The 16994-nt window shown below is 54.6% G+C and overlaps 1 protein-coding gene across 4 annotated transcripts in view; it reads left to right on the top strand.

The window, feature by feature from the left end:
- The first annotated feature begins 3626 nt into the window (after positions 1-3626).
- Positions 3627-16994, top strand: part of COX15 (cytochrome c oxidase assembly factor COX15) — a 31491-nt gene continuing 18123 nt past the window's right edge. The window contains exons 1-6 of one of the 4 annotated variants that reach the window (XM_068098564.2): positions 3627-3814; positions 13631-13845; positions 14221-14343; positions 14452-14638; positions 14861-15028; positions 15158-15239. In XM_068098564.2, coding sequence (XP_067954665.2) covers positions 3785-3814; positions 13631-13845; positions 14221-14343; positions 14452-14638; positions 14861-15028; positions 15158-15239 — 805 coding nt within the window. In that variant the 5' untranslated portion in view covers positions 3627-3784. Of the gene's footprint in view, positions 4058-13630; positions 13846-14220; positions 14344-14451; positions 14639-14860; positions 15029-15157; positions 15240-16994 lie in introns of all 4 variants that reach the window. The other 3 variants (XM_068098570.2, XM_078769886.1, XM_068098580.2) reach the window with 3 other exon arrangements.

The raw sequence follows: 16994 nt of genomic DNA, 5'->3' as shown, positions 1-16994 counted from the left end.
ACTTGTCGGTGACCAACCTCTGGGAGACCTTCGTGCCCGGGTGGGACAGGCCGTGGATGGCATCAAAAACCCGGCGCTGCCAGCCCGCAGGCACGATGGGGCGAGGCCGCCCGAGGGAGACGTCGCACAAGAGGGCCGCGCCGTCGAACGGCACCTCAGTAACGCGGAGGCCCGTGATGGCGGTCCGCAAGGCCTGGACGCCGGGGTCGGCGGCCTGGTCCGCCGCCATCCGGGCATAGTTGATGCCGAGGTGGACTGCGTGGGCGACGGACCGGGAAAGGCAATCCGCCACCGGGTTGTCCTTCCCCGTGACGTGCCGGATGTCCGTCGTATATTCGGACACGGCCGAGAGGTGACGCTGCTACCGGGCCGACCATGGCTCGGTGACCTTGCCCATCGCGAAGACCAGTGGCTTGTGGTCGACGAAGGCCGTGAACGCATGGCCCTCGAGCAGATGGCGGAAGTGCCTGACCGTCAGGTGAAGCCCGAGCAACTCGCGGTCGAAGGTACTATAACGGCGTTCGGGCGGGTGAAGCTGCCGGCTGAAGAACGCCAGTGGTTGCCAGGCACCACGCACCCATTGCTCGTGCACCGCGCCCACCGCGTAGTCCGAGGCGTCGGTGGTGAGGGCGATCAGTGCATCGGGCGCCGGGTGCGCGAGCATGGTGGCGTTAGTCAAGGCAAGCTTCGCGCCCGCGAACACCGCGTCCATCTGCTCGGTCCAGGTAACGTCACCTTTGCCCGGCTTCCCTCGGAGGGCCTCGTGCAGGGGGCACAGGAGCTGGGCGATGCGGGGCAGGAACCGATGGTAAAAGTTTACCATGCCCAGGACCTGCTGGAGCCCCTTGATCGTGCGGGGGCGCGGAAACCCCTTCACCGCCTCCACCTTGGCCGGTAGGGGGACGGCCCCGTGCCTGGTGGGGCGGTGCCCCAAAAAGTCGATGTCGGCGACGCCGAACCGGCACTTGTCGGGGTTCACGATGAGGCCATGCTGGCCCAGGCGTTCGAAGAGCGTGCGGAGATGGTGGAGGTGCTCTTCGCGGGACGCGCTGGCGACGAGGATGTCGTCCAGGTAGACGTACACGAAATCCAAGTCGTGCAAGACGCTGTCCATTAGTCGCTGGAACGCCTGAGCCGCATTTTTCAGCCCGAAGGGCATCCGAAGAGATTCGAAAAGTCCGAATGGCGTGATGACGGCCGTCTTCAGGATGTCCTCCGGCCTGACGGGGACCTGATGGTAGCCGCGTATGAGGTCCACCTTCGAAAAGAAGGACATGCCCGCCAACCGGGCGGAGAAGTCCTGAATGTGGAGGACGGGGTAGCGGTCGGGGGTGGTGGCGTCGTTGATTGCGCCGGTAGTCCCCGCACGGTCGCCATCCCCCGCCGGGCTTTGGCACGATGTGGAGCGGCGATGCCCAAGCACTCTCGGAGTGCCGCACGATGCCGAGCCGCTCCAGCGTAGCGAACTCCGCTTTAGCTATCGCGAGCTTCGTCGGCTCGAGGCGGCGTGCCCGGGCGTAGACCGGTGGCCCGGCGGTGGGGATGTGATGTTCCACCCCGTGCTTGACGGCCCCTCCGAGAAGGTGGGCCGCGTGATGCCCGGGAAGCTGGCGAGGAGGCGGGCGAACTCGTCCGCCACCGGAAGCGTACAGATCGACATCTCCGGCACCGAACCGTTCACCAAGCCGCTCGGCGAGCCGCTCGGTGAGCCGCTCGATGAGCCGCTCGGGGAGCTGCTCGACGAGCTAGGCAGCGCGCAAGCGAGCGAGCTGAACGTTTCAGCCTGGATAAGGCGTCTGTGCTTGACGTCGACCAACAGCCCATTAGCACACAGGAAGTCCGTGCCGAGCAATGCCATGGGCACGTCGGCAGTGACGAACGACCACCGGAAAACTTGCCCTCTGAACCGCAGGGAGAGGCAACGTTTTCCGTATGTGCGTATGGACGTACTGTTGGCGGCAAGCAGCGCGGGGGCCCGGCCCGCGGTGTGCTTGTCCGACGTACCGGCGGGGACGACGCTCACCTGCGCTCCTGTGTCGCACAGGTAATGGCGCACGGACAAGGTGTCCTTGATGAACAGTAGGCTGTTTGACCGGCCGGCGCTCAGGGACGCTACCGAGCGCCGGCCCGGGAGTTTCCCGACTTGCTGAATGAGCAGGGCGGGCGACACTGCCGAGCCTCGTGGCCGAACTGGGCGTGGAAAAAACACCAGGCTGGTGGCGGAGGTGGCAGGGGCCGCAGAGGCCGCGGTTTTAGCCGCGGCGGCGGCGGTGGGCGGGGCATGGCGGTGGCCGCGAGGTGTGCATCAGCATCAGCCACGAGGTGTGCATCAGCCTCAGGATGCGCGACGGCTGCGCCAAAACTCACCTGTGTGTCCAAAGCCGCGAAGAACTTGTCGGCTTCGGCAGCGAGAGCTCGGGGTTCCGTTATCGCGGAACCGGCCAACGCGAGGTGTACTCGTGCCGGCAGCTGGCGTCGAAATAGCGCTAGGAATAGAAAATCCGGGGTTTCGCCGCCCAGCAGCGACAGCATATGGTTCATTCGGACCGATGGTCACGTGTCACCGAGCTCGGGGAGGTCCAGGAGGCGGTCGGCCGGTGCGTCCACCGTGAGGCCGAACGTGGCGAGGAGGAGACGCTTGATCGCCTCGTACCTGCCGTCGGCCGGTAGGTTCCTCAGGACAGACACGACGCGGGCGGCCGTGCCGGGCCCGAGGGAGGCGACCACGTGGCAGTACATGGTCTCGTCCACCGTGATGCCTCGAAGTCGGAACTGGGCTTCTGCCTGCAGGAACCAAACTTCAGCTTGAGCCTCCCAGAACTCGGGGAGTTTGATTGTGACTGCGTTGGTTGCCATTGCTGTGGCGTGTTCGGGTGGTCAGCGACGGCTGACCAGAACGTCGGAGGGTCACCAATGAAGCGCGGTGCTACGCGCGCTACTTGCTTAGCAAGGAGGAAGCGGACAACGCGGTAAGTTAAAAGAGTCTTTATTGCAAGAGCTCCACTGTAGCACTGGAGTGCTCCGGGCTGCGCGCCTGGTGTATATCTCGAGGCCATGCCTACCCCTCGGGCGTGGCCGCCGCCCACTTGGTGTGCGGAATGATGCCATCACGCCAGTGAGCTTTCGTGTCCGCCACATTAGTTTATTTAAATAGCCCTTAGTGGTCTGACGGTCATATATATGTAGATATTATTACTGGCACGCTTGCGCAGCTTCAGTGGTTCTAATGGTCTCCTTCTGCGATGAAGTTCCTTGCAAATCGTCGTTTAGTTATCTGTCAGGTCATGTGCGGTGCAGGCGCAGGCTTTGTCTCTCGATAGTTTTACGACAAAAGTGAGAGTTAATATCGTTTTAGGGAACTGTTTTAAGCGGTTGCAGGGTCTGAAGTTCTCCATTGTAGTATCTGCCACGAATCGACGATAATTTTCCCCACTTTTAATCTTTGAATGGTAGCTAACAATTAGGCGGTGTATAAGCACCGCGCTTTTGCACGTCGTGTGATTTCAAATGAAAGTTTTCATTTATCGGGCTAAACGTAGTTCCTATGGTATGGAAACAATATTAAACTGTTCGACCAATAAATCTTTTGCAATTATAATTAGGCGGTGTATAAGCAACACCCTTTTGTACGGCGTGTCATTTGAAATGAAAGGTTTCATTTATCGGGCTAAACGTTAGTTCGTGAGGTATCGAAATAATGTGTAATGAACCTATATGGCAAATAAATAACCTGCGTTGTATTCAATTTCAAACGCTTCAGGGGAAGCGAAGCAAGTAACAAGTTATGTATCTGCTGCTCTGCAATCGCATCGCGGTGAGAAGTTTGTACTTCAGCAGGATAATCTCCTAACAATCAGAATCATTATAATTAATAAGAATAAATTTGTGACATGGACGAGTCTCGTCTTGCACACGTCTGTGTCCGGACCCTGTAGGACCGGCAGACGAGCTCCTCTAAGTGGGTGTGGGTTCGACAGAGCACGCCGTGTTTCTAAATTTGAACGTGGTCGTGGATGGAAAAAGTTTCATGGGGATGTCTCGAAAAGAGCAGGCTAATGTGCGTAGGTGCATCGACCAATAACTTTGCGCGTGGACCTTGTAGGGATGTGGATGTTAAGTTTTCTTCGTAAATAGACTACAAATCATTCGACCAATTTTTCATTGGTCTTCACGGTCTTGTACTTGTAGCGTACCTGTGTGCTGTGCATCTTGAACATTAGATTAGCTTGCCTTTCATCGATCCAAGATGAACGATTGCCATCAAAGCTTAAGGGTGTAGTACTGGTGAACAGGTGATTTTTTTTTTTTTTTTTTTTTTAGCTGAACAGTTTCCTTATAGTCTTATAAACAAGAATCATGCTATTAGAGGTCATAGAAGTACCCCTAATTATTGAAAAATTCAAATTTTCCAACATCATACATGCACCTCAATAACCGGAAGTAGAATTATTTGTTATAACTTTAATTTGCATCATTCTTTTGGGCTGAAATTTGGACAGGATATTCAGAATATCACTTCCTTTAAAATGATGAAGGCTTTTGTTTATAGGAGTAGCCATTGTGGATTTATTGAAGGACAACCAAGTTTTATCTGGTAATTGGCATAATTAGCTAATTAGTGAACATTTTACATAATTTCACAAAATCCTCTCATCAGGTAGTAGGTACATCACATGTACCAAGTGACATCAGTGACATCAGGTACATCACATGTACCAAGTTTTGTGTGAAAAGAATGATAGGTGACATAGAAGATAGAAGTAGAAATGTGTTCTTTGTTTTTCCTTGTTTTTTATTGACGGTCTAATTTATGCAAATTATATGCATGTAATATGACAAAGAAGCGTTGAAACTGGTCTGAGTTAAAGCCAAGATTAAATCTTTCAAGAAAAACTGAAAATTAGATATTAACTTGACTTTGTTTTTGTGTAAAGGCCTCTCAAAGGTACCTATGTAGTTTTCTCAATTTTTCACCAGTACTACACCCTTAATTATGAGAATGTAGCGGTTGCCGCTGAACATACACAATCGCCTTACACCTGCCGAGGACGCAACCACGGAGCGATCGCTGTGCCGGGTTCGCCCAGACCGCCCGGGCATGCCCGGACTCGCCTTTCCCGGGCTCGCCCGGCCCGTCCGGCGACACGCAGTCTCGCCGTTCCCGGGCATGTCCAGACTCGCCCAGGTCTCCCGGACACGCCCAGTCGCGCCTTTTAAGGGCAAACGCTCCGCATGAGATATTCGAGTGCTTGTATATAATGCTGCCCGATAAACGGGCTTTTCAGAGTACCCGAGTTGATTTGATGCAATAAAGAAACTCGGACGAATTCCAGCTTTTTGTCGCGTCCATTCTTTCGATTCGAGTTGGAGCACAGCTGCTTCATTGGTGACCTACCGACATGGACACGGCAGTTGCCCTCAAACTGCCTACCTTCTGGGAGGCTCACGCGGCGGTTTGGTTCGCCCAGGCAGACTCCCAGTTCGCCCTGCGAGGCATCACCGCCGACGACACCCGCTTCCATCATGTGGTAGCAGCACTCGGCTCAGCCACCGCGGCCCGCGCCCTCAGCCTCCTCCAGCACCCGCCAGCCGCTGACAAGTACGGCGCGATCAAGAAGCTCCTCCTCGACGCTTTCGCCCTCTCATCGGCGGAACGCGCACGGCGCCTGCTCGACCTGCCCGAGCTCGGCGACACGCGCCCGTCCGAGCAAATGAATTACATGCTCTCGTTGCTCGGGGAACACGCCCCGGATTTTCTTTTTCAAGAGCTGTTCCTCCGTCAGCTGCCTAGCCAGGTACGCCTCGCCCTGGCAAGCATGCAGATCACGGATCCCCGCGCCCTCGCCAGGGAAGCCGACAAGATCTCCTCGGCAGGCCAACGCATCGGGGCAGCGACTTGGAGCCCGCCGCCGTCCGAAGCAACGCCCATGGCGCCCGAGCACCCGGCACGGTCGGCGGCCGAACTGCCGGCGCAATTGGCGGCCGCTACGCCGTGCCGACCGCCTCCAACACGACGACCGGGGCCGACACCTGACCAGGCGTGGTGTTACTACCATGCCAGGTTCGGACAAAAGGCCCGGACATGCCGACCCCCGTGCACTTTCGGCAAGTCGGGAAACGGCCGGGCCGGCGTTCATTACCAGCCATGAGCGCCGGCCACACGGGCAACTTACTTTTTATCAGGGACAAAGCGTCCGGACGGCGCTTCCTGTGTGACACCGGTGCCCAACTGAGCGTCATACCCGCCTCCGATCAGGACAGGCAGTCCGCGGTTTGCGGCCCCTCCTTGGTGGCGGTCAAAGGATCGGCCATCCGCACCTTCGGCCCGCGCAACGTCACCCTCTGCTTCGGCAGCCAGTGCTTTCATTGGACTTTTGTGACCGCGAGCGTGCCCATGGCTCTGCTGGGCGCCGACTTCCTCTGCGCACACGGGCTGCTGGTTGACGTCAAACGGCATCGCCTCGTCAACGCCGAGACCTTCAGCTCCCTGGCATGCACGTTGAGCAGCTCCGCGCCGACCGAGCTAGCATGTGCCCTCCCGGCGGCGAACGAGTTTGCTCGCCTGCTCGCGGAGTTCCCGGCCCTCACACGGCAGAAGTTTTCGGCCGTCGCGGTACGACATGGTATCGAGCACCACATACCAACTACGGGCCCGCCGGTCTACGCCAGAGCCCGCCGCCTCGACCCAGCCAAGCTCGCCGTGGCCAAAGCCGAGTTCGATGCTTTGGAACACCTCAGCATCGTGCGGCGCTCCGATGGCGCGTGGGCTTCGCCACTACACATCGTACCGAAGCCAGGGGGCGGCTGGCGCCCATGTGGCGACTACCGCCACCTTAACGACGTTACCACCCCCGACAGGTATCCGATCCCGCACATTCAAGACTTGTCCGCCCGTTTGGCAGGACGGGTCATTTTTTTGAAGATCGATTTGATACGGGGATACCACCAGGTACCTGTCAGGCCGGCCGACGTCCCAAAAACGGCCGTCATCACGCCGTTCGGCTTATTCGAATTCCTTCGAATGCCATTTGGCCTCAAGAACGCGGCTCAGGCGTTCCAGCGCTTGATGGACGGCGTGCTGCGCGACCTGCCGTTCCTCTTCGTCTACCTGGACGACATCCCCGTCGCCAGCGCGTCCCGGGCCGAGCACCTCCTCCACCTCCGAACACTATTTGGGCGCCTCAGCGAGCATGGCCTCATCGTCAACCCGGCCAAATGCCACTTCGGCACGACGGCCGTTGATTTTTTGGGCCACCACATCACCAAGAACGGGGCCGTGCCGCTGCCTACCAAGGTCGAGGCCATCACCGCGTTTCCGCGTCCCCGCTCCATCAAGGCCCTGCAGGAGTTCCTCGGAATGGTGAATTTCTATCACCGCTTCGTGCCCCGCGCTGCTCAGCTCATGCGGCCCCTCTACGAAGCCCTCCGGGGCAAGCCGGCCAAACACAACGTCGTCTGGTCCGCAGCCATGGACGCGGCATTTACAAACTCAAAGCGGGCCCTCGCCGACGCAACACTGCTCGCTCACCTGGTGCTCAACGCTCCCATCGCCCTCACCACAGATGCCTCCGACTACGCGGTGGGCGCCGTACATGAGCATTGGGTGAACGGGGTTTGGCAGCCACTCGCTTTTTTCAGCCGGCAACTCCTGCCGAACGAGCTCAAACATAGCACGTTTGACCGCGCGCCCCTCAGTCTGCACCTGGCCGTTCGCCATTTCCGCCACCTCCTGGAGGGCCGACCCTTCACGGCTTTCGTCGACCACAAGCCGTTGGTTTACGCAATGGCCAAAGTCACAGAGCCGTGGTCGGCCCACCAGCAGCGCCACCTCCCCGCCGTGTCGGAGTTGACCACGGACATCCGGCACGTTGCCGGCAAAGACAACGCCGTGGCCGACTGTCTTTCTCGGGCCAGCGCGAACGTGGTCCACCCCGGCGTAGACTTCGCGCTTATGGCGGCTGACCAGACCACCGACACCACGGTGCAAGCCCTCCGGGCGGCGGACACGGGCCTCCACCTGGCCGACGTCCCCTTCGTGGACACTGTCCTGCTCTGCGACGTCTCCCAAGGCTAGCCTCGCCCCAATCGTGCCCGTTACCTGGCAACGCCGCATCTTCGCCTCCCTCCACGGCCTTTCCCACCCGGGCCGGAAAGCTTCCCAGAAGCTGGTGTCGGCGCGAATAGTCTGGCACGGCCTTCGACGGGATGTCCGCGATTGGACCAGCTCCTGCACGGCCTGCCAACAAGCCAAGGTCCACCGACACACCCAGGCCCCGCTGGCACCTTTCCCCGTGCCCAAACGGCATTTCGACCACGTCAACGTGGACCTGGTGGGCCCCCTCCCCCCATCACGGGGTTTCACACACCTGCTCACCATGGTGGACAGGACCACCAGGTGGCCGGAGGCCGTTCCCCTCGTCTCCAGCACCACCGCCGACATGGCGCAGGCTTTCATCGCCACCTGGTCGCCCGTTTCGGCGCACCGGCGGACATCTCTTTGGCCCGCGGGCCGCAGTTCACCTCCGAGCTGTGGGGCGCGGTCGCCCGCAACCTGGGGGTCAGGCTCCACCATACCACGGCCTACCACCCCCAAGCCAACGGGTTGTGCGAGCGGTTCCACCGTTCCATGAAGGCCGCGTTAATGGCCGGCCTTCAGGACGGCGGCTGGACCGACCGGCTACCGTGGGTCCTTTTGGGCCTCCGCACGTCCCCCAAGGAGGACCTCCGGGCGTCCACCGCCGAGCTGGTCTACGGCCAGCCGCTACGCGTCCCGGGCGAATTCGTGCCCGACGCCACCAGTCCCTGGACCGCAGCTCGCCAGCGCTCGGACCTCCAGGAGACCGCCCGACGGTTTGCCCCCGTGCCAACGTCCCACCACGGTGACCCCCAGGCCTACGTCCCCCCAGCGCTTCGCACAGCGGAGTCCGTTTTCGTGCGTCATCACGCACACCGGGGGCCACTCAGGCCGCCGTACGACGGACCCTTCCGGGTCCTGCAACGGGATGACAAGTCCTTCGTCATCGGCGGCAGGTCGGACCGGATTTCGGTGGACCGCCTCAAGCCGGCGCACGTGAACATCGACCAACCACCTCGGTTGGCCCTTCCTCCGCGGCGAGGCTGCCCCCGGTCCACGGTGCCTCCCGCTCGACCACCCACCCCCACACCGGACCCCCCCCCCACGACCCTCCAGGGGTCGCTTCGGCCGGGTCATCAGGACCCCCCTTAAATTGACCCTGCCGGTGCAAGTCGATTCTGAGGGGGCGTGTGTAGCGGTTGCCGCTGAACATACACAATCGCCTTACACCTGCCGAGGACGCAACCACGGAGCGATCGCTGTGCCGGGCTCGCCCAGACCGCCCGGAGATGCTCAGTCTCGCCTTTCCCGGGCATGCCCGGACTCGCCTTTCCCGGGCTCGCCCGGCCCGTCCGGCGACACCCAGTCTCGCCGTTCCCGGGCATGTCCAGGCACGCCCGGCCCGTCCGGCGACACCCAGTCTCGCCGTTCCCGGGCATGTCCAGACTCGCCCAGGTCTCCCGGACACGCTCAGTCGCGCCTTTTAAGGGCAAACGCTCCGGCATGAGATATTCGAGTGCTTGTATATAATGCTGCCCGATAAACGGGCTTTTCAGAGTACCCGAGTTGATTTGATGCAATAAAGAAACTCGGACGAATTCCAGCTTTTTGTCGCGTCCATTCTTTCGATTCGAGTTGGAGCACAGCTCCTTCAAGAACTAATGTGACTCGGCGCTCTCCGCGCGCCTCACCACACGTCGTTTTAGACTAGAGCGATAGGCATCTTTGACCATTTCGGTCTGTTGGATCTTCATGGTGCTTTGGGTCTTCAGGGTCTTTTGACTTTTGGATCCTCTGGGCCTTTAAGGGTATTTTGGGTCTTTGGGGTGTTTTGGGTCTTCAGGGTCTTCGGGTTTTTTGGTGTCTACGTGTCTTTGGGGTCTACGTGTCTTTGGGGTCTACGTGTCTTTGGGGTCTTCGTATCTTTTGGGTCTTTGGTGTCTTCAGGGGCTTTTTGGTCTTGAAGGGTCTTTTGTTTCCTCTGGGTCTTTAAGGGTCTTCGGGGCCATTTGGGGTGTTTTGGGTCTTCAGGATATTTTGGGTCATCAGGGTATTTTGGGTCTTCAGGGGTCTTGGTGGTCTTAAGGATCTTGGGTGATTTAAAGGGTCGTCAAAGGTCTGAGGGGTCTCAGCAGTCTAAATGTAATTAAGAGTTCACGGACTGTGTTTTTGGTTCACGAGTTATCAGAGTGACCACTATATTCGTCATGTGTGTGCATCTGTCTGTGTGTGTGTCTGTCTGTCCGCAGCATAACTACCCGATGAAATCATCTGATCTTGATGAAACTTGGGTGGGAGGTTGATATCATGATCTAGTTGTGTCCTGCCTCGAGTGGGCGTATTGCGCCCACTGTGGGCGGAGCGACGCCCGAAAAAGATGTCTTTTTAGGGGGTAATCAAGTTCAAGCTACATCTTCTCCGAGGGAGTTGGTGAAATCTGACAGGGGTTTCGATATCTGGTTAGGCCAATGCCATGTGTCTAGCCCCGTGGAGCTCGATTTTTCATTTTCGCCCCAAGGTCAAGGTCACAAGTTCACAAAATTTAGAAAAGTCGATTTTTGATGGTTTTATTACATTGTTCGCTTCCTGATAGGGTGAAATGTCGTACATGTTTTTATATTATCACATACATCATGAAATACAAGTTTTCCAACAAATTTCAGAATCTGCGATCTTTGACCTTTGAAGGTCACAAAGGTCAAATTTTCAAAGTTGTCGGAATCGAACCGAATTTTCGGTATTGTGTAGCTAACTAACCTCATAACTGATTATACATTATTTTCTATCTCATTTCAAGGTCAGTAACCTTCGTTTTGACATTTCAAGGTCACAAAGGTCAAATTTTCAAAGTTGTCAATTGAACTAAATTTTCGAAATCGAACCGAAGAATACCGCTCGCTCGTGAACCATCGTCGTCTCCTGACTTGGTATTAATGTTATTTGAAGAATAAGACGTTTTGGTCGCATATAAACAAACAAACAAACAAAAAACAAGCATAACCATATACGTTTGCTCTCTTATAATAAGATATGGAGAAAATTAATTAATAATTTTGTCAAAAGGTCAAATGTCAGCTTTTTCTTTTCTTTTCTTTTTTGTATACAAGATCGAGGCTCGTGTAAGAGCTGACATCAATCACAAAAAACCAACAACAAACGGACACACAAAACATACAATAAAGGGAGCTGGAGACAAGATGGGGAGAGAGAGGGAAGCACACAAGTACAACAGCAGAGAACAGGGACATCGGGAGATCTGTGGGAGGGCGGGAGAGGGCTTGGGGGGAGTAGGCATGGTAAGCGGGGGGGGGGGGGGGGGGGGTGGGAGATGTAGAAAACACATGGACACTGCTAGAAATTCCAGGAAAGAAGTCGGTATTTCGAAAAAAGTGTGGAACTGGGGGTGAATTAACGGAGGTAGAAAAGATCAAGCTTTTGGATGGGGGAAGCTAAGAGATAGTGGTGAACAGCTTTTTTAAAGACCTGGAGGGAGGAGTGGGATTGAAGAGAGTGAGGGAGTTTGTTCCAGAGGCGGGAGAAAAGAGGAATGAAGGAGTGAAGGTGCAAGTCTTGATTATGGCAATTGCACCAGAAGAGGGTTGCTGGCAGATCTTGTGCGACCTGCAGGAATATTTGGGGGACAGAGCACAGATAGAGCTGGAGGAGCTAGGCCGGAAAGGAGTCGGTAGAAGAGCGTTACCTAAAATCAGCAATTTTTACCCAATTTACTTGAAATTTTAATAATTTGCACATTTGTTCATTGAATTGGTTCACCAATCGAAAGATGGAAGCTGACTGTTTTTTTTTGTTTTTTTTTGATCAAAAGGTCAAGGTTGCATAAAATTGGATGGACGTTAAACTTGGCCTCCCATCTGCTGGCGTTAGTTGGCGGACGTTGAAGATTCCACAGTGCCCTTCTCGAAGAGTAGGCGAGCTATTGTTGGCAACATGAACAAATTACAAATTCTTGCCATAACTGGTACTGGGAGGACAATGGCAAACCACCCAGTGTAATAACAAACTGAGTATTGGCCACGCCAGAAGAGTACCTCTTTGGCAGTGGAATGGTGTTCGTGAACGGTTGTCTCATACTAGCATTTGCTGTAAAGATGGTGCCAGTCATACATCCACTCTAGGGTTGCTAGCCCAACCCTTGGTAGGGGAATCAATCCATTGATGCACTTCCTCTATGTATTACGCTTGCTCGTCCGTCCGTCTGTGTGTAACATTCCATTCCACCCATTGGTCGGGCAGCTGGCCTGACTCCACCCACAATTTTAAACCTGAAAAATAATGCAACCACCATGTTGGTGATAATGCGAAGCCAAAGACTTCTTCGGAGCTGTCATATTCACAATAACCATGCCCTCCCGATAAGTTTTCCCGTCAGTGTAAAACGACCAAAGTGACTGTTAGGATAATGAAAAATTGAAAGGTTGAAGCCGATATGCATCACGGGACTTGTGAAGGCCACAGGAAGAGAATAGGCCTCATGCTTCAGTCCTTCGGCTTCAGGCCTCTCTGGGTAAGTGCAATTGGAATCTATCCGAGCTATATAAACACGATGTCTAGCAAACGCTCTCATCTTCTTTCTTAACAATCCTCTTCAAAAAGTTCAGTCAGCTTTTAAGAGGATAGAGCATGGATAAAAAATCCTGGGGGGGAAGCAATGACAAACCCCCCAGTGTAATCCTTGCCAAGAAACTGCTTCGGCAGCACCAACCTCTATAAAGAGTACAGTACATCAAATCAAACTCTTGGGTCTTATTACCTTCGATCTTGCTCAGCTTGACGCCATGGAAACCAAGGCCTTCAATATCAATGGAATCTTTCGCGATTAAGCTGAGTCATGGGCCTTTCACTTTCCCATCGCAGACCGGTAGGTGGTCTCTCTGTCTTCTACTGCCTCCTTTCTGGTCTTGCACCCTCTGCTCTTTCCGTGCTTTCTTACCCCAGGTCTCTGCAGGACTCACACGGTCCACCACAAACCACCTTTTAGTGAAACTACCTAAATCCAGGAACATTGCTCACCTCTGCTCATTTGTCCCTCTTTTTCCCCATGTGTGGAATCAACTTCCACATTTGCTTCAATCTCATTCTTCCCTCAAGGTTTTCAAGACAGCTTTTTACCGCCATCTCAGATCATCCCCCATCAAAAACCATAACCTTTTCTACCCCACGGACTCCCCCTAAGCCCACCTATTTTCAACTTTTTCTTTTTTAATTCCTGAGAGTTTGCTTCTGTATCCATCTTGTGTCCTCCCTAAGTCCTCATTCTTCCTCACATCCCTTGTTTTCAAAGTTTCCCTCTCTATTTTGTCCCTCGGCCCTGCTGTTGTGTGTTTCCCCCTCTCCTTCCGCTGTTCAATTTGTTCTGTTGCGTCTTGATCCGTTCTATGTTTGAGCTCCTCCCCGAGCCTCGACTTTATTAAAAAAAACGTGTAAAAAGAGTGAAATACCAACTCAAACTTTACAGCAAATTATTTTCATATTCCTGTTGGCATTTGATGGCACCATATTGTCTCACATTTTATATCCTTTTATTTCCTCCTTCAGAACTCCCTTTGTCACAACCTTGGTCCTCTGAGAACGCGCTTGGATTTAGGATGTACATGGCGAACCAGGATAGCAGGAGGAATCCGTGAGGCTTTGGGGGTGAGATCTCATGGGACAGACTGTGTTCGCGGGGCACGAAACACGGTGGTTGGCTGGTGGCTTCTGGGCTGTGCAGGAATGACCCTGGGTGCTGTAGTCTTGGGTGGGGTAACAAGGTATTGCATTGTTTGCCATTGTTTCGTCATGGAATTTTATCATTGTATTGTTGCTGTATTTCACTGTTGATCTGTCTATCCCTGCGCTCTCTCTCTCTCTCTCTCTCTCTCTCTCTTCCTCTCTTCCTCTCTTCCTCTCTTCCTCTCTTCCTCTCTTCCTCGCTTCCTCTCTTCCTCTCTTCCTCTCTTCCTCTCTTCCTCTCTTCCTCTCTTCCTCTCTTCCTCTCTTCCTCTCTTTCTCTCTCCCTCTCCCTCTTCCTCTTCCTCTCCCTCTCCCTCTCCCTCTCCCTCTCCCTCCTCCTCTTCCTCTCCCTCTTCCTCTCCCGTTTGCATTGCAATGTTCATATGATCACAATCTTGTTTTCCCATCTATAGGCTGACAGAATCTGGATTGTCCATAGTGGAATGGCGACCAATCACAGGGCTTCTGCCACCCCTCTCTACTGAGGCTTGGCAGGAAGAGTTCCGCAAGTACAAATACTTTCCAGAATTCCAGGTGTAAGTTCACTTTTTTCCACCTTTTCCCTTTTCCAAGTTCAACAGTAATCTTACACTGGTTATGTTATCTACCTGGGTAATAAGCTATTATGTTCCTCATTCCTGCAGAATGAATAAAAACATGACCCTACCTGAATTTCAGTGGATTTGGTACATGGAGTATGCTCACAGGGTGTGGGGCAGGGCGGTCGGACTGGCCTACATTCTTCCTGCAGTCTATTTTTGGGCACGTGGTCGTTTGTCTGGACCACTGGGTCCTAGAGTGGTTGGTCTTTGTGGCCTAGTCTGTTTTCAGGTGCAGATATGACCCAGTTGTTTGTTTTACTTCAAAAAATTATTTTATTTGTATTTCTCCACTTAAATGTTAGCAATTATGACTTTAGTGTTTCAACCAGTCTGATGCAACTGAAGTTTTGCATATAGAAACTTCAGAGAGGAATGGAGTCGAGCAGAAAATCACTGTCTTCCCCTTAACCTTCCTCATCTCCCCTTTTCCATTATTTCCTCCCTTTTCCAGGGTGTTCTTGGCTGGTACATGGTTCGTAGTGGTCTAAACGTTCCAGAATCCTCGCCGGATGTTCCAAGAGTGTCGCATCTCCGGCTGGCTGCCCATCTTGGATCAGCATTACTCCTTTACACTGGCTCGCTGGCTCAGGGCCTGGCTCTCCTACTCCCCCCACTCAATGTATGTACCTGCTTTGTTGGTCTACCTTTCCTCACTCTTCACATATCTTTATTTCAGAGACATTCTCTGTCCCATGTATGTTTTGTTTTTTCTCTTCCCGTCAACAAATCTCATCCTTTCTCTTTTCAGCTCACTCATTCTGCAGCTCTACTGAAACTGAAATACTTTGCCAAGGGGACAACTGCACTTGTTTTTCTGACAGCATTATCAGGTACATTCATAACCAGATTCGCAAATCCCTGTACTGACTACCTCTTTAATTTTTTTCTTTTTGCACAGTCGGAGGAACGTAGAGGAACTGCAACACAAATCATGCACCCACATGCAGACATGGACATGAGACAACACCACACGAAACTTCAGACAAACACAGCTGCTGACTCTCCATCTCCACGTCAGCAAACACAGCTGACGTGGAGATGGAGATGAAGAGACGTGGACGTGGAGATGGAGAGACGTGGACGTGGAGATGGAGAGACGTGGACGTGGAGATGGAGAGACGTGGACGTGGAGATGGAGAGACGTGGACGTGGAGATGGAGAGACGTGGACGTGGAGATGGAGAGACGTGGACGTGGAGATGGAGAGACGTGGACGTGGAGATGGAGAGACGTGGACGTGGAGATGGAGAGACGTGGAGATGGAGAGACGTGGAGATGGAGAGACGTGGACGTGGAGATGGAGAGACGTGGACGTGGAGATGGAGAGACGTGGAGATGGAGAGACGTGGACGTGGAGATGGAGAGACGTGGAGATGGAGAGACGTGGACGTGGAGATGGAGAGACGTGGAGATGGAGAGACGTGGACGTGGAGATGGAGAGACGTGGAGATGGAGAGATGGAGAGATGTGGAGATGGAGAGACGTGGAGATGGAGAGACGTGGAGATGGAGAGACGTGGAGATGGAGAGACGTGGAGATGGAGAGACGTGGAGATGGAGAGACGTGGAGATGGAGAGACGTGGAGATGGAGAGACGTGGAGATGGAGAGACGTGGAGATGGAGAGACGTGGAGATGGAGAGACGTGGACGTGGAGATGGAGAGACGTGGACTTGGAGATGGAGAGACGTGGACGTGGAGATGGAGAGACGTGGACGTGGAGATGGAGAGACGTGGACGTGGAGATGGAGAGACGTGGATATGGAGAGACGTGGACGTGGAGAGACGTGGAGATGGAGAGACGTGGACGTGGAGATGGAGAGACGTGGACGTGGAGATGGAGAGACGTGGACGTGGAGATGGAGAGACGTGGAGATGGAGAGACGTGGAGATGGAGAGACGTGGACATGGAGAGACGTGGACGTGGAGATGGAGAGACGTGGACGTGGAGATGGAGAGACGTGGACGTGGAGATGGAGAGACGTGGACGTGGAGATGGAGAGACGTGGACGTGGAGATGGAGAGACGTGGACGTGGAGATGGAGAGACATAGATGTGGAGATGGAGAGATGCGGATGTGGAGGTGGAGAGACGCGGACGTGGAGATGGAGAGACGTGGACGTGGAGATGGAGAGACGTGGACGTGGAGATGGAGAGACGTGGACGTGGAGATGGAGAGACGTGGACGTGGAGATGGAGAGACGTGGACGTGGAGATGGAGAGACGTGGACGTGGAGATGGAGAGACGTGGACGTGGAGATGGAGAGACGTGGACGTGGAGATGGAGAGACGTGGACGTGGAGATGGAGAGACGCGGACGTGGAGATGGAGAGATGTGGAGACGGAGAGATGTGGAGATGGAGAGACGTGGAGATGGAGAGACGTGGAGATGGAGAGACGTGGACGTGGAGATGGAGACACGTGGACGTGGAGATGGAGACACGTGGACGTGGAGATGGAGACACGTGGACGTGGAGATGGAGAGACGTGGACGTGGAGATGGAGAGACGTGGACGTGGAGATGGAGAGACGTGGACGTGGAGATGGAGAGACGTGGACGTGGAGATGGAGAGACGTGGACGTGGAGA

Source organism: Myxine glutinosa, chromosome 1 (assembly GCF_964187855.1).
Source record: "Myxine glutinosa chromosome 1, kmMyxGlut1.1, whole genome shotgun sequence".
Taxonomy (NCBI): domain Eukaryota; kingdom Metazoa; phylum Chordata; class Myxini; order Myxiniformes; family Myxinidae; genus Myxine; species Myxine glutinosa.
This window is presented reverse-complemented; position numbering and strand designations above follow the sequence as displayed.